This window comes from Buteo buteo, chromosome 15 (genome assembly GCF_964188355.1).
Source record: "Buteo buteo chromosome 15, bButBut1.hap1.1, whole genome shotgun sequence".
Classification (NCBI taxonomy): Eukaryota; Metazoa; Chordata; class Aves; order Accipitriformes; family Accipitridae; genus Buteo; species Buteo buteo.
The window spans coordinates 28,702,468-28,726,741 of record NC_134185.1 but is presented as its reverse complement, the minus strand read 5'-3'; the positions used below and the strand labels follow the sequence as shown (position 1 = coordinate 28,726,741).

Here is a 24,274-nt window from a genome sequence, read left to right as displayed (position 1 = left end):
GACCCACACCTTCCCCTTCTCATATGGCAAAAGTGATGAAAGTGTTGTTTTCCTAGGAGTGATCAAATATACTCTACATTTACATAAGCATGTGCTTCAGAAACATTGGCTTGAGCAACTGATTTATTTGCATGTGATTTGAGTCCTCAGGGAGTGTTTTTCCTCTAACTGAGAGGAGCTTTGCAAGGCTGGCAGGACGCAGAAATCTGCATTCTTTCCATTTCCTCCTTATACTGGTTCCTTTTCTCTTAATTATCCCAACTCTTGCAGAAACTAACAGAGCATCTCAGGCTCTGGAGAAGAAAAAGTACCTATCTGTTTTCTGAGACACAGCTTTTTCTTTAGGCTTCACTGTGATTATACTGGAGCCTTGTGGAAAGGAGGTGCTTGCTTTTCCTCTGAGTTAATACAACCTGATATTCTAAAAACAGATGAGAGACTTTCTGCCTACTCAAGTATGGGATGACAGATCCCATCAACTTCAAAGAAGGGTCTGAAATCTAAGAATTACCCCACCTTCTAAGATCCACATCCTAGGGACAGTGCTCTATATTTTGGTCACCTCTTTTCTTATTTTTCTTTTTTTTTTCTTTTTTTAATCTGGCTTGCTGATGAGTAAGAAAAGGTGTACTAGACTTGAATGAAGGTTTTTAGCAATCCTTATTCAAGTACGTCCACATAGCACCGAAGATCATGTTTAATTACAGCTATTTTAACATCAAGATGGGTTTTTTGATTGTGTACACCTTCTGAGGAAAAGGCAGAGACTGCTGACTCCTTTAAAAGTTAAAGAGGGGTTTACCAAAGTATGACCAGTTTAACCTCTTCCCCGTAACGACTTTAATAGCAAAACTGATATATGGTCATATGGGAGGATTTTGAAAACACAAGTGCCTACCTTGTCTTTGGTGAGGACTGACCCAAAATTAGGGACCTTGGCCAATTTGATGGTGTCTAGCCTAGCTTCCTCTCTGAGTATCAGTCATGTATCCAAAATGATGCAGGAACTGTATTAAACAAGAAATGAGCTCTATTAAAATGAAGCTAAGGCAACTAGTGAAAGCAAGGGTTTGGATATGAGGCAGCACCACCATCTCCTGCCTCCCAATTATTTATTTATTTATTTTGTTAGGTGAAGTCAACAAAGAGGACAGTATAACCCCAATCTTCTGCAGAAAAGTCTTTTTGGTGGCTTCTACCTTATTCAGGGATCCTGAGACATTTACTCAGTGGTGAAGGCTTCCATCCTCAGTTTTGGTACTACCGCTTTCTGCCTGGGAAGAAAAGCTACAGACCCAATAGACTGGACCAAAAGAATTTGCATTTCATCCAGGTCTCTTTTCTTTCTTTTCTTTGCACAATGTTTTGCCCAAATATTTCCCAACATGGTAGCAGATTTCTAATACAAAGATACTGATACAGAGAACTGTCACTTGCTTTCCTTTTCTTCAGGAAAATCCATCAGAAAAACTGTTACCCTCCTCAAAAGATGTTCATTTATAGAGGAGTGGGTATATGTGCGACATGATCTCACCAGGTCAGAGGTTTCCTTGGTGTGTTCGTATTCCAGAAAGAAATTTATTTGTCTAGTTCATTGTCTTTATAAATAACAGTGTATGGTGGCAGTGAGTTTTTCTACATTTCTACTTTTTCTACATTTTTCTACATAAGTAGAAAGGCAGTCAAATCTAGCAGGAGAACTGGAAAAATCTAATTTGATGCAAAATTTTCTCATGTGGATTATCACAGGTCTAACAATGTGACTGAGCTCATATTGCAACCTTTCCCTTCAACAGAAGGGACTAAAGGGATCTTTTCTGTATCTAGCTGCTTATGTTCACAATATTCTTAATGAAAGGATATCTTGGAGAGCTTTACCACCCTGTCTCATTTGGTTTTAATTAACCAACATGATATGAAGGTCTGAAAAGGGAAATGACAGGCATATAGCCTATAAAACCAAGACTACAAGACTGTAAGACCAGGCTAACTTTCCGCTCTCTAAGGATTTAAGTATTCAAAACACTGTACAGAATATGACAACAGTACGCTTCATTTAAAAACTTGTGGTGAAAATTAAACAACAGTACAGAAAACACCGGTTTTATGCAGCTACTGAGTGCAAACAGAATGGTGTTGGTTATTTAACGTGTGGTGCATACCCCAGACCAGCAAATCCACTTGAAATGCCATTTATTTAAATTTTTCCCAGACTGTGTGATTCCAGATACAATTTTTGTTTTTTCTGAACACTTCCTGGACACGAATGCTTTATCTGAATTAGGAGATAACACACGTGCACACACACAAGTATATGTGCACACATAGCTACACAAATCAGGATGGGTTATCAATCGTTCTCTCCGGGCAGATGGCTGAGGGTCACAGCTTGTGACTGTCCCTCCTGGTAGTAAAGATTAAAGTGCACCACAGCAAATGTGCCAGCCTTGATGCTTTTCAGCACAGTTCGTGCCGTAGGGAAGAGCTGCAGAGGCAGGTCCAGGTTCTCTTTTGTCTCTCACCTGCTCCAGCAGTGTCTAGGAGTATGTCACTAGTAATGAAACAGAAAATACATTTATATGGTTTTATGGGCATGTTATACATAACTTTGCCAATATTGATGAAAAAGAAAAGCCATTTTTTCAAAGCATCAAAGCTTATAAAGATAGTGAAATGTCAAACTAAATCAAATCTCAATTCCATTTATTGTAGAAAAATAATACATTACCAGCAAAAGTTTCCTGAATAAAAACATACTGTACAGTCTCACATACATGCAAAAATGGTTAAATATAAAAAGAATGACAAATGTCAAGGCAAATGCCTCATGTCTCTACAGTTGGCAATATCTTTTTAAGTGTCATACAAACTACTTGTTAGTAAAAAAAAAAAAAAATAGGGAAAGAAAAAGACATTGAGATCAAGCAATGATAACCTGTAGCAAAAAGAAAAGATCTAGGTGTGAACTTCCCTGAAGTTTATAGCTCATGTAATGAAAGGTTTCTGTTCATTCCATTAAAATATCAGAGCAGGAATCACCTGAAATTTCATATCACATCAGATTTCTCCAGAAATGCTTGATGTCAAATTCTGTTATTCATTTTTTTTAACTTTTCCCACTTTAAAGGATCTTATTTCATATGCTTCTTGAAAGCTCTATAGAACTTCCTTAATGTCTGCAGTTTCAAAAACCAGGAAATAAAGCTAAATAAATGGAAAATTTTATACTTTGCAAAAACACTTGCTGAGTGTTGTTAATGTCATACTGTTCCCTGATCTCATGAGAGCTGACAGATCTCAGAATGAGAGGGGAAAATAATTGCCTCAGAACCACTAAAGTCATAATTACATTTCCTTCAGTTTCCAGGAAGCTGTCCTGAGCAACAGCAAAACAGAAAACCCCAAGAAACCAATCAAAATTCTCATTTCACAGAATGAGTCCTAAAATATCTAGATGAAATTGGATACTCTGAAAAGCACTTGGGCTACACAAAACCAGAGCTGCAGCTGTTGTTATGATTAAGCTCCTTGAGTGAGCCAGAGCCCCAGACTTCTGTCCTCGTGCTTTTTGCTATATTCCTCCTCCTTGACCTATACTAGGGTTGCCACCCAAGGTAGGATGCCATCAAGAAAATGTAATATTTATTCAGGCAATAAACTATCTAATGCCAACTCGCTCTCTAGCTCCATCACTTTTCCATATTGCTGGGAAAATCACATCCCTGGCTCATTGCTTTGACCACATCGACCTGCTCCGTGACCATTTCCACTGAATCTCACCTCTCATATACAATGTGACTATAAAGCACCTATGATATTTTAAATATGTATAAGTTATATAATAAATACATTAAAATGTGCCTTATACAACCATATTAAAGCTAGGTCCCTGATTTCAGTCAACTAGTCTTGATGCTTTAACATGTACATTTTGGCTGAAAGATATTGCTTATGAAATGGTGAAGAAATTCCATCAATATTTTTGGTAAAAACAGAAAAATAAAAATCCATTATTTTTTTTTTAAGAACTCCGAGCAAAACTTTATTTTAGAAACTACATTTTTCTTTAAAATATATATGAACTGGGTCCTCAGATGATAGATTTAAAAACTCAAACAAAAATGAATATTTTACTTCAGATAGAACTACATGCGTTGCTCGATACAAACTTACTGGGAGTGTGAGTATGGAGCAATGACACATTTTGTTTAAAACTTAGCAGTTGAGGCGTTCTTTTCATATTTCAGAGCAGCCTGCCCTTTCTAACATCAATTATTTTCCTAGCTGTGTGTGGAGTATACATCTTTTAGATGTCCACTCTGCATTCAGTGTTAATATTGATTATGAATTAATATTTAATGTGAATATTACTCATATTAATGTTATTGATCAACATATTTAATTTTCTATTGGCAGTTCTTGTTCCTTTTTGCTTATTCAGTTCAAGGATAGCTCAAATTTAAGAACAGGCTTGCTTTTAGTGAGGGTACAACGTTCAGAATCACTTTGAACATGGAACCGTCTATCTTGATTCTAGAGTGGAAACTGTTTAAACATTAATATTCCTCAACTGTATACCACAGCATTAATACAAATACATCCTATAAGAAGCATATAGTCATCAGATACCCGTAAGCGACGAGCGACGAGCACGTCCTGGCAAGATGGAAAGAGCTGCTACAGAAACTACCATTAAAAATGTGTAAATCCCAGTCACGGGCTGCCAGAGGCTACAGAGTTTAGGCAGATGAAGCTTTTCAGCTTCAGGTTCCAGAGCCGGTTTTGGGGATCAGCTCCCGTGAGCTGTGACTGTCCCCACACTGCGGGTTCCTATGAAAGAGGCCAGGACCCCCTCCCCTTCCCCAGTCCCTTGGGTGAGGGAAGGCAAGGACCCCATCACATACAGCTGCCTCACACCACCCCGGAGTAAAACTGCAGATATTTTAACCTACACTCTTTTTAGAGTTTCCTTTTAGCACCTTATTATGAGAGTTAAATCCTTTGGTGTCCATTATTAGCAGCTAACCTCACCCTGGTTTGCGCAGTGTGAAAGCCACTGAAGAGAGCGATGACAATTCTAAAGGTTTTATTTTGACATGCAGGAAAGCAGGGATGGGCTCACCTGAACTGAGAGTCCAAAGGAATGTGCCACATCCAACCCCTGCTAGTAACACGAAAATGATTGTCCAGGGAAACTAAACAAACAGAGAAAAGTACTTGATTTTTTTAATTTTCTTTTTCAGAACCACAGAAGAAAGAAAGAATGGTGGAAACTGGTGAATATTCTCCCCTTTTTACCTTACTTTTCAACTATCCTAATGTTTTAAGTCAATTCATGTCAGAAGTCAATATTTGAGTTTTGTTTCTTTGTTTTTACAGCCAAAACAGCAAAGAAAGAAGTAAAAGTACATGGTAAGACCTGTGAAAGACAGTAAGTTTTAGCATCTCATTTATCTGGTTAGGTTTGAAGTTGAGACAGAATTAGGTAAATGGACAAAAAAAGTGAAGCCAGAGATAAAGATTTGCTGGTTTAATCAAAGTTACTTGAGCAAATGAATGGCTGTGGAGCAGACATGCAGCCATTCCGTCTTCTGGAAATGAGACCTGATCAAACGTCGCTGAGAAGAACGATGAGGGTGAGAATTTTTTTATTTCAGCTTTTCAAAGGTGTATCTTTTCAAGGAAGGGGACCTGCTTGGAGGTTACTTTAAATGGATGGAAAACAAAACACAAAATAAGAGCTTCAGAGTGTGGAGGGGAGGAAAAATGTAGGTTGTTTTATTTTGGTTTTATTCCAAGCACCCATGTATTTTATTGTTGTAGCTAGGTGTTCTTCTTGTTCCTGACTGGAATCTACTTCTCCAGTTTATCCAAATTTAGGAAAGCATAAAGATGTTCAATTCCTTCTACAGCCAAGCTTGATGACTCATTCATCAGATGACTCTATTTTCTCAGATATAAATTCTGAGCAAAAAATACCTACAGTAGACAGTCAATTTATAGAAAAATGAATCTGTCCTTTTTTATAGCATAAAAACCTGTCACAGTGCTTCAGAATGAAGGTGTGAATAATGAAGAAAGAGAAATGTGATAGTTCAATTAATTTGGATTTAGTTAATGCAATTATGAAGAATAATAAACAAATTATTAAAAAGAGATTTCTAGCACATACCCTCCACCTATGTTTGATATGTGCCTATTCTCTGCAACTTGGTTTTTCTCCTTCTCTCACCCTCACTCATTACTTGAAAATAGTGGAGCTATTGAAGGTCCATCTATAAGTTACCTATTGACCTTGTTTTCCATTGCTTTTAATCTGCAGGTTAATTAGTCACCTGCCATGAGACTATCCAAACAAGCAACATACGTGTGTGTCAGTTTTTCTCTGCGTAAAAAAATGAATGCGTCCTCTGCATAGATAGGTAGTGTATTGACCAAGGGAAGAGGTGTTAGGGTCAATCTTAAATTCTTTATGCAGTTCCAAAATTTGTTTCCTGGAATGTTTTCTTTTATTTTACAGCATCTGTGGAAACTCTGAAGTCAAAAGGTGGGTAATTTTATTTGTTTTTAAAATTGAAATGGAGGAATGCTGTTGTTTACTATTCATGGAAAAGCTTTTGTGACAAAACTGTTAACAGGCGTGACATGTAAAACAGAGCGGACCTCTTAAATTCTAACAGCTCCTTCCTCGCAGCACCTGAAAGTACCTCTAGAAAACGGCTGTCTTTTCCCTGAGTCATCCATAGACTAACAAACTGTAATTCTCCAACTATATCAAATTCAGTTTCTAACCCTAACTCAAACCACAAAGTTTTTGTGACAGGCAGAAAGGAGAAGCAACTAATCTTCTATAGAGACATGACACAAAGAGCAGTATTTCTCTTTTTGCCAGTCCAGCTGCAGCTGGCTCCAAAGGTCGCTCCTTTCCAGAGGTCACAGGGAACTGGGATTGGTGAGAAACACCAAGGCCTTAAGTCTGAGCTGGGCAAATATTTAATTGTTTGTGTCAGTGTCTGACTTTTTACATATATGCACCTTTTTACACGTATGCAATGCAAGTTACTAGCTCCGAATTGCCTTCAAGAACATCACAGGTGTCAGCTGTATCCTAGACACATTCGGAATGGCAAGTTATAAACTGCTTTTTGCTCTCAGTCCATGTTTATTCGTATCAATGACCACCTTGCTTTGTAAACATTCCCTCTCAAACAAATGGGACTGAATGTATCAACTGCTTAGACTTGTGGATTGTGGTCTCCGAGCTGTCCACCACAAGTCAAAGGCAGGGAAACGAGAATTCCGAGTTGTTAATAGCCAGCTATCATTCAAACATCTTCTTTTCCTTTAGAGTTATCTCTGAGGCCTCATTCCCATTAACCAGTAAATACTGACACAAGGAGTCAGGCTGAACTGCAAGGCAGTAGGAAGGGTTGCAGAATTGCAGCTGCGGAGATTAATGTAAGGAAATCAAAGCTGATACATTATTCCCTTTATTGGATGTTTTTAAGTTCCCTGCTTCATGGGCTAAATTCATAATGCTGTCATTGCTCTGCAGCTAATTGTATTGAGCAAAACAGAAACCAGAGTAATTTAGGCATTTGTTCTCTTTATACTCCCACCAGACAAAACACAGAAACTAAAGGGGGGGAAAAAAAAGTATGTGGAGTTAAGCTTTTGCATTTTTAGCAAATTCCAGACAGCCAAAGCTGAAAATAAAGGTAGTCTTGCTGCTATGGGTGATTGAATAAAACTTTCCCCTATTGCTTGAATCCTCTGAGCAAATCTTTTTGATACATTATATTTTCTTCTATAACGCTGTAGTATGCATATGAAGTCAACATTTCAACGTTCTGTGAACCCATTTCTGCCAAGCCTCTGTCCATCAGGGTCTGAAAAGAAGTAAAGAAGTTGTTTCTTGCAGATTCAAGTCCCTTTCTGCAGACTTGACGTTTTCTTTGGCCACTACTGTGAAATGTTTTCACATACCTTTCGAAATTGTTATTCCCAGTGATTATATTTACACTTTTATTGAAAGTTATTTTGTTTCAGTCACTTGTAAAGTTTACAAACAGAATTAGCAGGGGGGTTGAAACTACAGAGCTTTTACCTCTATGCTTTATTGCTGTGAGTGGCCTCAAATTTTTCTAGTGAATCCCATATTTCATATTTATGTAGATGAGAAGCGAACATTTATATATGTGATAGGTCCTCATCATGTCTCCAGCATTTTGCAGGAGGGAAGTAAATTCTTCCTTGTGAGCTATTGAATTAAGGGACACTTGAAAAAAATTTATAGGAAGTTCACAGTTCATTAAGGATAAATAGAAATTGTAGGTCTCTATTATAGAAAACAAGAATCATTCTGTTATTTCTGTTGTCAAGGAAGCAGTCTCACAACTGAAAATATTGGTCTCGGCCATTTTAGTTTTACCATAGGACCAGCCTAATGTTGAACCTGAAATTATTCTCCAGTAGTTAAGCAAATAACAACTTTGTTTTAATCAGTCACCAGTCCCCATTAAACAGAAATAGCTGATGTTAGGTCTGGAGTAATTGTTAATTTCTGAAAAATTACTTGTTAACAAGTGATCTAAATTTAACTTTATGTTGCTAATTTTGAAACTCAAACATAGCCTGTGCTCCAGGGGAAAATTGATATTTATATTAAAATGTTACAGCTGTTTCTTTTGCCTCTCATTAAGAGTCACAAAGGAATGCTGTTAACTTCTTCTAAATACATTTTTTTATGATGACAGACAAATTCTGGTACTGTTTAAGAGCTACACCTTTCACTAAGTGTGAACAAAATCATTGCTTTTTGATCTGTATTTGTTTGTTCTCTATTGCTGCTTTTTATTTACTTGTTTCCCATTTTTCTGCTATTAATCCATTTAGACTTAGCAGCTTTCTGGATGCAATGTGGTTTCCAATATTCAGTAACTGTTGGCAAATTTTAAAAATTTTAAGCATATTCATGGAAGGCAAACAGTCCTGTTTTGAAAACAAGTGAGGCTTTTGATGACATTCTCTTCTCTGATAATTAAAAAAAATTAATCTGCTGGCATGAAAGAAGGTCTAGGCCATTCCCACTAGCTTGTACTTCTGATGAACTATCAAGCTCATATGAAGTTGCATTTCCTCACAAAAGGTTCTGTAATGCCACTATAGCAGGGGATTTTTTCATTTCTCCATCTAACAGAAGAGTTCCTAAACCGTAATAGATGCTTCTTAGGTTCATGATTTCTTGCTATAGTGATGTCACGATGAGGAGCTCCTGCCTTTGACCTCAGGGTTCAGTGAGTGAAGTGTTTGTTGTCTCCAGTCAGAGTGATTTCTTTCAGCTTTCCTTCACACCGAACAAATATCTCAAAACAGCTTTAAAATCAGTGCCATTTTGGAATGCATATTTCTGATGTTGATGCTAGTTATGTAACCTGACTCTTTGGGGATAAAAATATTCTGACAAACTTGATTGTAGCCTACAACTATTGAGGCTGCAGAAATAGTCGACTGATGAATTACTCTCCTGGCTACTCTCAGCACAAAACAATATCTGCTAAGCTCTCTCTCATTTGATTCCAAAGAGCTTATGATGGAATCAGAGAAACAATTATCATAGAAATCATCCATTTGATCTACATTATGCAGAGTTGTCAAGAATTTTTCTGAGAAATGACAAAATCTAAATGGGAGTCCAGACTCCATTTACTTAATCTATTTTTCTAAACTATAATTTACTGAAAATATAGAACCCTGACAATTTTCTACTTTTACCTTTGTGTGCATTCATTTTATTTTGTATTATTTCAGGCAGGGGTTTTTCAGTGGGTTGGGTTTAGTTTTATTGGGGAAGAGTTTGGGGGTTTTTTTAATGCCTGATGCTCTTCTGCTGAGGAGAAAATTTTAATACATTATAACACATCTGTGTTTCTTAATTCATATGGCTAAAGGATCAGCTTTTCAAATCAGGAATACCTGCAATAGGACCATTTTCTACAGAGAGGTCAGGCTGCCACTCAGAAATGGCAAAAAAACTTTGAAAATGCTCAGTGGAAGGGATGAAATCTTGACCTCCTCGGAAAACTTGTCCCTGTTCCAATAGCAACAAACAAAACCTTCTTTGGAGTCTTATTCCAAACACCAGCTCTGTGTGTGCAGGCTTTCTATTTACACAGACAGTTAAGTTGACACCTATTAACTTGATGATAAACGACCTCTCAGCGTTACCAAAGTAGCTCCCGCCTCCCTTCTGAAAAAGCAAAGGGAATAATGCAATGTCCTGTTTGTCCTTCCAGATGATGCTACTTGGCAGTTCCCAAAAGTTACTAAAGCTCTGACCTGTCTCAGCAAGTTCTTCTTTACAAACACTCACTCACAGAAGCGTTGTAGCATTACTGAACGCACCGATAGCCAGAATACTATTAGTAGTATTAGCTGTTATTTTTAAATAGAAGCCTCAACGCTTCTCAATGACGGCTGGTTCCTTCATCATAACCACACTCATGGTCTACCACTGCCACATGAATTTGATGACTCTAAATACCTGAGCTTCTCAGAAAGCTGTGTTGCTCTTTTAGCCTGCAGTTCAATATCCAGAAAATGCTTTTAGTTTTTATTGCATCAGTATTCTGGGTTTCAGAAACTAAACAAACCCAAACTGCTTTAATTTTAGCTAAAAAGGATAAATATGCTTTGGAGAAAACAACAGCTCTCAATAATTCATTTTCCTCTTACTATAGCTGCTTTTGCAGCTTTAGATGCTAAAAATACATTTTGGAATGCATGTGGGACTGGCTTCTGGTGCTGCTTTTCATATCTTTTTTCTATATTAAAATAAGCTTATTCTTCAAGGTGTTGACCCCTTCAGCAAGATTTTCAGAAGGACTGTGATATTGGTTTGCTCAGTGGCAGGGCACAATGCCCAGATTCATCTAAGCATGTAGGTGTCTAGTTTATTGCTGATTTAAGTAGCCCTGCTGATCTGGGCCTAAGCAACATGGGTGTTAATAGCAGAGATCTACAATAAATATTAAGGGACTTTGCTCCTCTTTGGCTTTCTCTATGTCCAGTAATACCAGTACAACTTTAGGTACTTGGACCAAAATGGAGTACTCGCATTTTTTTTCTGTGGATCCAGTCAGCCATTCTTTCAGCCTAGACTTGATTTTCAGGCAAACAGGAGATTATCTTTAATAAATTAAGTTACCTGAGTGCAAGGTGCAATATTTCCCCATTTTGATGGAGCTCGCTCACAAACGCCCGCTCACCCTACAGCAACCTGGGATAAACAAGAGCGAGTGGCAAGGGAGTGATCGATGTATGTGAGCTGGTCCCACATGAAGAAGTTCACCTGTCCATACCTGACATCTCGCTGAATCTCGGGAAAGGTTTCCTGATGGGAACAGAAGAACCTTCTTTTGGCCTCCAGCCCACTTGCAGACAGGCCATTGCTTACTAACCGAGCTGGCCATCATGCCCAGCATCTTCAGAAGGCTTCCCTACTCCCGGGCTGCGAGCCTGGCCCCAAAGGGACCACCAGAACATCCTTCCAAGAGTAGAGAGCACACCTGGAGACTCTTCGTAGGTCCTTTAAATTCCCTGAATTTCTCAGCATAAATAATGATAATAGAACCTGATCCTTAGCATTTACCTTGGCTCTAAAAGCCAAGCTCTTCATTTACAACTGTGATTTGCTGTAATAAAACACTGTGTTGAAAATATTTCTGTGCTTGACAGGTTGAAATAACAAGCTGAGGGGATGTTATGTGCTGATAAGTCTGTAGTTGCAAAGACATTTCTATACTTACCAGGAGTAAATTAATTTTCACCATGCACTTTACACCCTGCCATTTATGCTGATTGTTTATTCTTTGCACTACTTTTAAGCAAGGCGATGACAGTGAAGCTTGTTTTCTTAATGCCACATTTTTTGTCTCGAACACTGTGAGAAGATGCCTTTTTAAATTAAAGCAACACTTCTCATTCGGCATAATAAACTATGGCTACAAAAGCTTGGTTTTACAGAAGTGAAGTGTTGACAATGCCAGTTACAGCTAAACAAATATGTTTACATACTTGCAAGACTTAACCCTGAATAATTCAATTAGGTGAGAAAATATATATGTTGTCCTAAGTATATTCAGTAATCTACAGGGAATCTTGTACATTGCCAAACCTGCCATGTAAATTGTCAGAAACTGTAAAAGATACCCATATTTATGTAAGCTTCCTAAGAGAGCAAAGTCTGAAGGGATGCCTTCCTGCACCTCCTCCTCTTAGACCATCTAATCCTTAGTGCGGAGGCATGAACAAATAATCTCTGTCCCTTGTCTCTCAAGCTGTGAAAATCAATTTAGGAACTGTACAAGCTAAAGCGTGCGAATAGCCAGCTGGCTACGTCCAGACATCCTGACCTGGGCTGTTACAATTTTTTCCTCTGCCATCAGCGAAGATCTAGCAGCCCTGCTGCACGAGTGGTCTGCTTCACTCTTCTCCCTTGCACGCAGAAATCGCAGTATTCACAAGGACCAAGTTAGACGTCTGTAATATACAGTCTGACTGCAGCCCACTATCCTCACTGAGACTATCTACATGCTGAAAATTAAGAATATGGGGAAGTATTTTGCTGTGTCAGGGATGCAAAGTGGATGTTTCTGCTGGTGCAAACAGAAAACCATGCTTGTGTGGGGAACCCTCACGTGGCTGGGCAAAGTGGAGACCTGCTTGCTTTGCTCTCTCCTCCCTGAGCAGGCAATGCTGCTATTTATTTCTGAAAGAAAAGAGTTCCCTGTTTGCTTTTCCTCTTTTCTCTTTAAGATAGGTAAAAAGTACTTTTTACATAGTCATATATTAGGGAAAAAAGGTACCTCATAGTTACAAATCTTTGAAATCATTTGCCTCAAAGTAATCTGTAAGCATTTAAGAAAAGCTTTGTCTGTTGGAGCAACGCTTCCGCCTAGAAATCTTACTTAAACCTTATCTTTGTTTTGCAGCAGTACCTGAAAAGAAGGAAGAAAAAGCAACAAAGGCAGCAGAGCAAGGTAAAAAGAAAACAAAGCATGTTGGCATTATCTCTTTTAAAAGACAATGGCACAGAAACAAGAAGCTCAGGTTCAGACAGCGGGATGACAGGAGCCTTTCAATGCATTGCTTTGCTGGTATTTGTCAGGGCTCTGCTGTGTTTGTCAGAGCAACAGGGAATTTTTCACTGGGAAACTGGCTTGATGTCACTTCCACAAAACTGCAAGCCTCCCAAAAAGCTTCAGATGAACAGGCCACCAGCTTCAGCTTAAAGGTCCCGTGCTGAGACTTTGTGTCCCACAGGTCTCGCAAGAGGCTTTCTGCCCCTGTAGCCTGGGCAGGGGTCAATCAGCTTTTACTTTTCAGTCTTTGAGAGTGACTTGCAGTGAGGTAAAGGGGCAGAGGCTCCCTAAGTCAGCTGAGCTGCCTTTCTTACCCCAAATCAAACATTAGTCCCATGAAGAGCCACGAAGGTCCACTGCAGAGAAACTCGAAAGCTTTTGAGAGCAGAACTTGTAGAGGTTTTTAGCAAAAAGCTTAGGATTGGTATGGATGAGGCATGAATAGGAAAGTCTGGGAGTGGGAACACCAGAAGAAGAAGGGATGCAAGAACTACATGTGTTGGTGGCACGTAGTTCAGAAGGTGACAAAGTCTACACACAGTTTCCCAAGGCAACCAGAGCAGGAACACCAAGGGACGGTCTACACCCAGGCTAAAACAAAGCTCAAGCAACTGAGTGATGATGGTGAACATAAAAAGGGTTGGAGCCTTAAAGCATCTAGATAAAGATGCACCTTCTCCCACTAGATATACTTATATTGATTATTTTTGTTATTTTCAGCATTATATTCTGCATACTTGCCTCTTGTACACTTGTTAAAAGCAATCCATACATTTTTAGGTTAGTACGGTAAGGAGCAAAGTAGTAAAATGCTGGTGTAAATACCCAAAGCTTATCAGCCCTGGCTTCCTTGATATGATACACATCCCAATCTATCGTGTTTTGTTACTAACTGTCTGCCAAGGTGATTTTTGTATTTATTCTCGTTCACGTTGGCAGTTAGAACCCTGATGATGAATTTGGCATTTTCAGTCTTATGATATGAGAGTTTTTCCAAACTTGCCAGTAACCTTATGAATAAGGTATTTAAAGACATATTTACTAACGTAGCTTTGGTCAGCTGAGCTATTATCCCTTTCTTTTCTCCAGTTTCTCAGCTTCAGCTTTACTCAGCATTACTCAAGCCAGTGCAGGCACCCTGCAGCAGCTGTCAGCTGCTTGTTAGTTGTCATGGAAAATGTTATAATTAGGTGGGCCTTGGCCTAGATTTCTGTCATTCTTAGTCTGGGTATCTCCACACTATTTTCCATCGCCGTACAAGTGCTTCCCCAGCCATCTGCACTGCTTCCCCTCTCTTCGCTATCTCATGCAGCAATGAAGTGGTGTTTGCTGTAAGATTTGTCCTTTCTACATTGTGGCACCATGAAATGGGGCTTTATCTGCAAAATATTTTAACTGTGCCATAAAGAGCACGGACTGAGCGGTACAAACCAGTTTCACGTGGTTGGCATTGAGCAGGGATTTCTAAACCATGGGTTGTGATACCCAGAGGGCTCAAAAAGGAGAGAAGCTCTTTCCCCTGGCAGCAGTCAGCACCAGCACGATGTCCCCGTGCCAGCAGCCAGCCAGTTTCTGCAAGTCAGAGGAATAAAAGCAACGTGTCACGTCTATCGCCGCTGGTTCCGCAGCCACTTCCAAGGGCTGGCAGCAGCTCAGTTCCTCTGCCACGCAGAAGCGAACATAAACACTTTCAGACAGCAATTGCCTCTGCTTCTCATTTCTGCACCCTGTATGTACGGAGCTACTGCCAACACATTGATCACTTGAAGGCAAATGAGGCAATAAAGCTTTCAGGAAGTTTTTGGAATATTAGCATGTACTTATATTTCTCATGGAAGAATAAAATATAAGGTGACGGAAGGAGCTCTGAATTATGTTTTGAGTGAAGAGAAAACTGTACTTAACTCACTGATTCCAGGTAGCTGGAAGATCTGAGGAAAAGTGATGACTCCTTTTCTTAATCAGGAAGCTATGAATGCACAAAGAAATAGTTTTTAAACTGACAGGGATTTTTGAGTCCTTTAGAGTGAGAAATGAAATCATTTGCTCTGCTAGCTATTGTACATCAGGATACATGTCAAAAAGTAGAGGGGTACAGACTGGGTCAAAATTAGGATTTGCAATTTAAGAAAAAAAACACTAAATATAAGGAGACTAGCAGGAAAACCGGGAGTGTTGGCAGCTGTTTGTTTGGCACTCAGGACATAGCTTTGCTGTTTCAAACCTGAAGGTTTTAGTGATCAAACATGCTATTGCAGCTTCGACCTCAAATCCCCACAGTCTGGAAACAGGCTAAAAGGTTGTAGCAACATTTCAGTTCACTGATCTTTTATTAGTAGTAAAGGAAAGTTGCATGTAACATTTTTAACTGTTAAGAGGAGAGTGAGAAGGCAGAGAACTGCTAGAAGTGTCTAGAAAAAGACAGTCCTTTAATTCTTTGCCCTGTTTGTTTGAAAAATGACACGAGCAAGTGTCAGATGCTTGCCAGGGAGTTACTGCCTGTTATTAATGCAACTGAGAATTAATACTTAAAAGAAATTATAAAAGGCAAAGATCTTTTTTCTCATGATAGCCAATAGTACTAAGGAAGAAGTTAATTGCCATCAGTTAAAGCAGGTCATATGACACTGGGGTTTTTCTATGCTTTTGTTGCACATCTGCAAGGTATTAGGTGGGACTCATGAACTTTTTTCACATACACTGTCAAGCAACAATAGAATGAAAATCACTTTCAAGATATATTTAAGCACTTAGGGACAATATACATTTAAATATATTTTCATTAGCTGATTGTATTAAAAATAATTGCCTGTGTGAACATGTATTCTAATATTTCCTTTTTCTTTTCCCTTTTCTCTTTTGCTTCCCTTCTCTTCTCTTTCCTCAGATAAACCAAAGCCGAAACAAGGAAGTAAGCTATAGTTTTACATATTGCTTCTCCCTATAACTGATAAAGCAATGTCAGATCTATAAATGAAAAAAAGAAGTATGAAAGCTCCTGCTACTAGTAAAAATTGCAGATTATGGTTGATTAGATGGACTAGAACTGATACAACAAAGCTGATAATAGTAATAATGGATATGCTGAGAAATTCTAGTCTAAGCCGAAGATGTTTCATCCCATACAGAATACTGTATATTCTTCCTTGACAAAAGCAAGAGACTTGTGCAATGCCAGTCAAAAAAAACCCTATTTATAAAGTTTATATTTATTATTTTACATGCAAAATTCTTCTCACCTGCTAGGCTTACTACAGGTCTGCTACGTATTCTGATGTCAATATGAGTTTAACAGTGCAAATCAGTACAGAGCAAGTAATGCAAGGCTCTTGTTAGGGGTTTTGTGCTACACGTTGTCATTTTGCCAAGTTATGGCAGACTTTCTAATAGACCTTGGTAAGTTCAGTCCTACAGAATATGGCTGGTGTTTATTTACACTTTAATTTCCTATTTCCAGGTCAGTTCTGGGTCATGTTTTAAAATCTTCAGCAGCATCTGTGTCACATGCCACACCATCCTAAAAGGCATTTTTTTCTTCTGGAGATGACAACTATCTCTGCCAAATCTTCTCAAAGGTTTTCTTGTTTGGGGATCATATGGGACTTCAAGCTTTGTCAGTAATGACTTAATCTTTCTGTTCAGAATTGTTTAATGTTCTTTTTTTCAAAATGCATCATTCTGCAACAGTTTGGGTAACTATGTTCTTAATAATGGAGGTGCACAACAACTTTAAGTTCTTACAGGCAGGCTTCTGAAAGTAAAGGGTTTATATTGTAAATTAAATTATTTATCTTGGTAAAGGCATAATAATGTAATATTTAGCTGTGTTACTTAAATTCTTGTATTAATCACAAAATCTTTATTTGAATAGTGAATCACACAAAAAAAAGAAAAAAGAGAGAAAAGTCTATGTCTTACACTCTCCTTTTTTTTTTTTTTTAAGAGACCATTGTATCAAACATGGAATCTCTCTCAGGAATTTTTCATAACTCATGAGCACAGAAATACAAGTTTTTCAGTCTTCTCACTGATTTTTACTTCTGTTAGCAGAGGTTTCTGTCATTAACTTAATATTTAAAAATTGGTGTTGGTTTTTTATTAGGGCTATTAGAGATACTTAGTTCCACTGTATATGCTTCACGGACATCTGCAGTAAATTGTTTGTTTTCTCACTTTGAAAATTAGTGACTGAATCATAAACTGGTGAGTATAAAACCTGAAGGTAGGAGCAGGAGAGCAGGGGTAGGTTCTGAAGCAGATGTCTGGGATGTAGTGAGGATGGAAGGAGACAGCTTTATTACAATAAAATTACACTTTTGACCTTGTTCAACAAATTCCTTTCCCAAGTCTTCTCTTTTAATAATTACATCGTCTGGAAGTATTGCCTGTTTAGAAGGACAACGTAGGAGAAAAATAATGAAACATTTCTCTCTTGATGTCAGCCCCAGCAAAACTAGAGTTTCAATGTCAACACTAAATTAAGTTTTTCCACTTGATCGTTACTTCTGCCATAAATAATGTTTTATTATTCCTGGATTCTTTCAATTCAGATTCCCCATGAGCTCAGTTTGTCTTACACAGAGCTGAATACTAAATCGTGAACAAGAAGCTTTACTGATACCATAATATATTACTATCGGACACATTCCATGCTTTTATAACAAAAGCGACAATTTGTGAATTGTGTGTGCTTAAGGCAGTAAAAAATTATCACTGCAGCTACCCACTGTAGCTACTGCAAGTTTCATATCTATCTGCTAAACACAACCTCTTCCTTGTTAGGAGTCTTGGCCTCTTATTCTTTGTGTAGAAAACAAGAGAGTCTTCTAACAGAGTTCTTTAAGATCTTCTGGCACTGAATTGTTGCTGAGTTTCTCAATAGAAAGAATTTTTTCTTCATATCTAATGGAGAACATTAGGGGTTTTTTTGGTTGGGTTTGTTGGGGGGGGGTGGTGGTGGTGGTGGTGTTTTTCCCAGAAAATACCTGTTAATTAGTATTTCTCAGGTAATGTGTATAAACCAGTGTAACCACTAGCAGATGGTTAAAACACTCACTTAACAAGCAAGAATTCAAAATCCAAGTCTGTTCTTTCTGACTAGCCTGTTTGGGGACCATCTCATCTGTCCTTTTAATTTTGGTGGGAAAAGCTTTGGAGACCTTGGCTTCATCAGCCCAGAATGACGATCTTGCATTTTGTCTGAAAGAGAATTCTTGTTTTCTGTCTGGTTCATATCATTTCTTATGCCTTTAACTGCCCTTCCTCAGAGAATATCCATCAAGGATCGTGTGGCCTAGCCATCTCCACTCCTTCTCTGTAGGCAGAATGAAAAGAGCTCCTCACCCTCTTATTGCCACTGTTGTGTTGGTCTCTCAATTTGATGATACACGTGACCCTTAGAAAAGAATAGTTTTAGTAAGGACACCCTTGGAGTTGCTCAGCAAGAGTGGACAAGCCCAGCTGAGGGAAGTAGGACTCAGCCAGCTCTGATGAGTCAAAACTGGCAAAGGGTCAGCTTTGTCCTTTCTGGTTAAGGAAGTTAAAAAACTATCCTTATCCCATATTAAGTTGAAGCTTGCAAATTTTATAGGTTTCATAGTTAAATCGAAAAAACACATTTTGTGGACTGAACTCCCTGAATGGAAACAGGTGAATTTTGTACAAATCTTCCAATCACTCAGTTTTTCACTGTTTCTTCCAATATACAGTTATAGCCTCTCATATGATCTAGATGCTTCATTCTCTCTTATGATTAGATCTTGTAATTTCACTCAGTTATGGCTTCTGACTGTCACTTTATCAGTGTGAATACTTCTTTTACAGATCCTGGAAAAGAAAAAGAATTGAAAACTCCAGCTGCTACAAAAGACAAAGGTAACTGCAAGACAAAATTGTATAAAACCCTAAGATCTATGTGCATCAAGGAAAAAAATCTTGCAATGCATTGGCCATTTTGTTTTTACAGTATAGTTTAGTTAGGAATTTATGAGCATAATACTATTTCAGTAAATTTATGATAAAACTTAACTGGCATTACCTAGACCAGAAGTGCAAATAGAGCCTTGGTAATACAAAGCATCTGTATGAAAACTTGGAATTCCAAACTCAGAATTCAGGAACACCTGTTAACATTTATTATTACAAGCTGCAAAATGGAATAACTTTTGAGTGATCTTTGTTCTTTCATCGTGCTTAAGAAAAGTTCGTGGTTTCACTTTGTGAGCATGCTAAAAGTGATGAAAAACAGTTTTGTACTACACATTTAATTGGTATTATGGCTCAGTTAGAAACCACCAATTATTAAATCAATCATTATCCCAGAGGTCTTAGAGTGATAAAATGTTAACATCTAGCTTGAAGAATAATAAATTATTTTTGCAGAACATGCCAAAGAAAAGGAAGGAAATAATCCTACAGCTTTAAAAGATAAAGGTAAGAATACACAATAAAATATAAAACTTGTTGAAACCACACAGAGTACAACTAAGATACTAATTTTAAAATAATCATTATAAATCTTTCCGGTTATAAATCTCAACCACTCAACATTTAATTGGTTACAATATTCTACAGGATTTATAGCATGAAGAAAAGGGGGAAAAAAGGACATAAATAGAATATGGTGAGCCAACTAACATTCAGAAGTCTCAAAATTAATTAAATTAATATCACAAAACCCCTCTGAGTAATAGTTAAGAACTTTCCTAAGAACTTGCTCTTCTGAACAATGGAAAGTATATAAGAGGAGCCAGTTAACAAAGTCAGAACTGAATGCTTGCATAAATCTGTGGACTTAATAGGAATAAAGTAAAGTTTATGAGCATATGAGTGGGTAATGTGCTTTCTGGACTCTGTAAAAGCTATAGTTAAAAACCCATAGCTTCATCCAGTTAATCACCTGCAACATCAAAGTTGGTCTGAGTTTTTTCTTTTATTTCTTATTTTTTATCAAACAGTTCCCATGTTTGTTTTAATTTGGTCAGAGCAGATGGTTAGCTCAACTGAATTTCCTTTCATCCATTATTTTGCTGGGTGCTTCTTACCCATCTAATTGCTTCCCTCCTTTCTAGAGATAGCTGTATTTGAAAGGAAAAGTCATTTATGGATAAGTTTTATTTGACATGTTCTTTAGGTTCTGCAGGATGAAAAGATCTACCATATAGAAAGACATATTAGGATTTATTCTAAGTTGTAGTCATTCTATGCTATTTCAAACAAAGAACTGAATGAGGAGTTTAGTTCAAGCACTATGGAAAGATGAAAAAATCTAAAACAAAAGGAGGAATAATCTCATTGCTAGACATGTTTTCAAAATCCTAGAAGCTGTGTTCATTCATTCACTCTTGTTTAATTGGACAATCACTAATTAATCACTTCTTTATACACAAATTAAAATTAAATTATAATAATCTGCAAATCCTGTGGTTTGTGTATTGCTCTTCTATGTGTATTCTACTCCTAATATGCACACGCCCCATTAACATGAGCTTAGTTATGTGGACCAGAACTCTGTCTAAACTCTCCTGGGGTCCGGTGGCCCTCCCACAGACTGCCTATAATCTGTTGTTCCCTGATGGGTTGTACTGAAAAATTAGAAGAGGCACTCGAGTGACAGCTCTGTCCTCTCCTCCTCTGCGTGGAACAGGTATGCTCAGCCTGCTGCTCCTTTTAAAGGATTACTGGAGGGGGGAAAAAAAAAAAGAAAAAAGTAAAAGGAGAGAGGAGACTAAAAATGTTTTTCCTCTTTGGCAAGAGTTTCATTAGAACCCGTGGAAAGGGGTTTGCCAGCCCTGAACAAGTTTCTGTAGCCTGTCCTTCGCCAAGTGCTCCCACGGCGCTGCTTTTAATCTCCTGGGCTCGTGCTCAGTAGGTCAGCGGCTTCAATCACTGAGTAATTAACAGGTCCTTCTAACATGACAGAGGAGGTTAGACCTTCCCCACCCAGCCTTTAGAAAGGGACAGGCAGGAATTTATTTTAAACATCAAGTGCGGGCCATGTTATATCAGATTTCCTACATATTAGTAAAGCAAGGCAAAAATCTCTGTAAAAATTCAAACACGCTACTCAAAGCGTTCCCAACTAGAGCTCCACACCGCTTTCTTTACGCCCCGTAGTACAGCCACGTATGCCCAATGCGTTACCGCTGCTCACAGCAAGATCTCGACCTACGACTCGATGCTGAGTAGAGCCATAAACACGCCCCAGGCTCCCGAGCCCCGGCAGCAACGGCGACGTCCAAAATATATTGGCAGCGAAGACTCGGCAGGAAGAACTGATAAAGCTGTGTGGGAGAAACCCTTAGAAATCTTGGTGCCTTTCTGCTCTATGTGCTTTCCCTGTTGCATTCTGGATTACTCTGCTACATAAATATATATTTAGCACTATAAATCCCTGATTTCAGTCACCGTATTTGCCCAAAATGTAGCTTAGAAGTTAATCAAAGCCTTTTTTGCATGCTGCTCCTTCCCCTCCCCGTCACCTCTTCAAGCCTCCTCGGTGGGTCTCTGTAAAGGTTGACCAGGTTACGGGACCTTCTTTTCACTCTTTGCAACTTGGTGTCTTACAATCTGTTTCCTAAAGTGGATGTTTCTGGCAAATAGAAATACATTGAAGGACACAGGAAAGTAAGGATTTTTAAGACTGCATATATGTGCTAATTATGCATCTTAGGAGTTTGTTACTATTCATGTAAAACCAAATGAAGGAACATTTTTAGATGAGGTGTTAAATCCTTGTGATGATTAATGTTTGCCTGGCACCTTGTGCAATAAAAGAGGCATCATCATACCTCATTCTGTTGGAAGGATGGGCTAAGTGTGAATGAACAAGGTTGATGTCCAGACCAAAAACCTTATCATAAAGCAGGCTATTTTTCATAAACTGATGCATAGTGTTTCTATTGAAAGCAGAGACAGGAAAAATAAATCCCTGAATTTGGAGTTATCACTGGGATACTCCATAGATCACAACCTCACAATGTTACCTTATCTATTTTATGAGGTGAATAAAAGGTCTTCAATCTTAAAGTCTAATTTTATTGGTAGTAATTAAGGAGAACACTGGAAGACTATACTTTCCATTGTCTTGTGATAAAGGACATCTCAGCACTTGTTCTGAGTTTATCAGTAGCTTTTCAGCTTTTTCCTGGAGTAAAGAAGCCTACTTACAATAATGAATCTAACAGCTGATTTTCTATTAACATAAGCATATTCAAATGATGTGAGGCCAGTGAAACTCTAAGGTATAATCTGCTATGTGTTTTTTTGGTAGATATCTTACCCAGCTAATCAGAGTAGAAGCTCATTCATCTGGAGTCTCCAACAGTGGAACTAAAAGCTCATGATATATCATATATAACTCCTCACTGAATTTTTCTAAGAAATTCGCTAGAATTGCACTATGCTGAGTTATTAAAGTGACAGCATTTGTGCTGTATAGATAATGTAAATTCACTCTTCCCCTGTGTTCCATGATTTGTTTTCCAAACAAATGCTCCTTTTTTCTCTCTTGTTTGCTTTTGCCGTGTTTTGGGATATCTTTGCATCTTTTCTTTTGTCAGTTACATGTAGATAACAAGCCTATTTATTTTTATGCACGGATTGGTAAGGGAAATAAGTCAGTAGTGTGTATTTCTTTCTTGCCGTATACTTAATAGTACATTGTCATTAAAGAAACAAATGTGTTGATTTGCACTTGCTATGCAATGCTTCTTCTTCCTTTAAAGTAAAAGTAAAATGAAATAACATCTTGCCTGTAGCATTTTTTATCTTAATTCATAACACACATTTTTCTTCTTTAAAAATAGAAGGTAATGTTGTGAGACACCTACAGAAAAGCAAGGTCTGTTCAGTTAGTGTTTCCTCCTATCGCCGTCTACGTATTTGTTGTTGTCATTTGCATGAGAACTAGATCTTTATCTTGAAGAGTTCACATACTGCTGCTGTTACATCTTTCTACACCATCTTCCTAACCTGACCCAGCTTCACCCCTGGAGTAGGATGCAGGAGGAAAGCAGCAAGGTGAACGTCAGCTTTAAGCCAGCTTTATATTTTTCCTTTTCTGGGACCATCAGGAAAGTGGTCAGTGGAGAGCAGAAGTTTGAAAAGTCTTCGGTGAGGCCCTGTTTAACCCCCTGAACACGAAAACCTGCTCCCTGGAAGGGAAGCAGGACTGGTGATCTTAGTAGCCTTGGCTCTGAGAGTGGGGATGTCGGTGCCCCATGGAAAGCGTCCTGCACCAAGAGCTGCATCCAAAAGTTTTAATAGTCAAAAGTGCTGAACCTGCTTTAGGAGCTACAAGTCACAGGAAGTCTCAGGAAGGCCTGCTACACGGATGACCAAAAAAAAAAAAATTTCGTGGGCACATGCCACCAAACCCACAAGGCCAAAGGCCATGGTTTGTGGCTGTAACAGCAGCTGCTGATCTTTGAGATCACAAACGTGCACAGAGTAAAACGGTCCGGTTGGGTAGCTGTTCCCACAAGGCTTCCTATACAGCCAACAAAGAGGATCCTTCAAAGGGTTTCAGTCTTCACACTGGAAGTTTTCTCTCAGTTCCCTGAAGGAGCCCACCTGCTGCTGGGAAGACCAGGCTTTGAATTTAAGTCCCTATCCCTGAGCGGTGTGATTTCTCCAGCAGCTTCAGCTACCCTGGAAGTGAATTTTTTCTGCTACAACTCACACTTAAAGCCAGATGGATAAGTGGGATCGTTTCCTGGTACCATGGCAGCCAGGAAGATGATCGGAGTTAAACTTATTTTGGAAAGGATCTTCTTTTAGCTTTATCTGGTTTACTGAAGATTTGGTTAACTTTCATTTGGAATAAATGGCATGTTTTTTCTAGATGCTTAGGTGCTATATCCTGTCAGATGGAGTGTAATTGGGTCTACTCAGCATCCTGCAAGCTGTGATATTCTCTCACTCAAACCACATATATTCATAAGCTTATGAAATTACTTCTTCACTTCGGAAAAAACTATTTCCTCCTAATATTCCTTTATACACACACTTAAGATGTCAAGAGGTTATCGCTTAAAAAAAAAAATAATTAAATATTAGTTGTTTATACAACATAATGTATGTTTTTCCTGTACTTGCTGACCCTGAATGCATGATCCCTGGAGGACTGAGGC

General features: G+C 38.4%; 1 protein-coding gene across 9 annotated transcripts in view; it reads left to right on the top strand.

The window, feature by feature from the left end:
• Positions 1–24,274, top strand: part of TRDN (triadin) — a 239,720-nt gene that overhangs the window by 150,820 nt on the left and 64,626 nt on the right. For all 9 annotated transcript variants that reach the window (XM_075046871.1, XM_075046868.1, XM_075046869.1 and 6 more), the window contains 7 exons: positions 5,244–5,276; positions 5,380–5,412; positions 6,521–6,547; positions 12,993–13,040; positions 16,030–16,053; positions 18,966–19,016; positions 19,524–19,574. In XM_075046871.1, the coding sequence (XP_074902972.1) occupies positions 5,244–5,276; positions 5,380–5,412; positions 6,521–6,547; positions 12,993–13,040; positions 16,030–16,053; positions 18,966–19,016; positions 19,524–19,574 (267 nt within the window). The remainder of the gene's footprint in view (positions 1–5,243; positions 5,277–5,379; positions 5,413–6,520; positions 6,548–12,992; positions 13,041–16,029; positions 16,054–18,965; positions 19,017–19,523; positions 19,575–24,274) is intronic.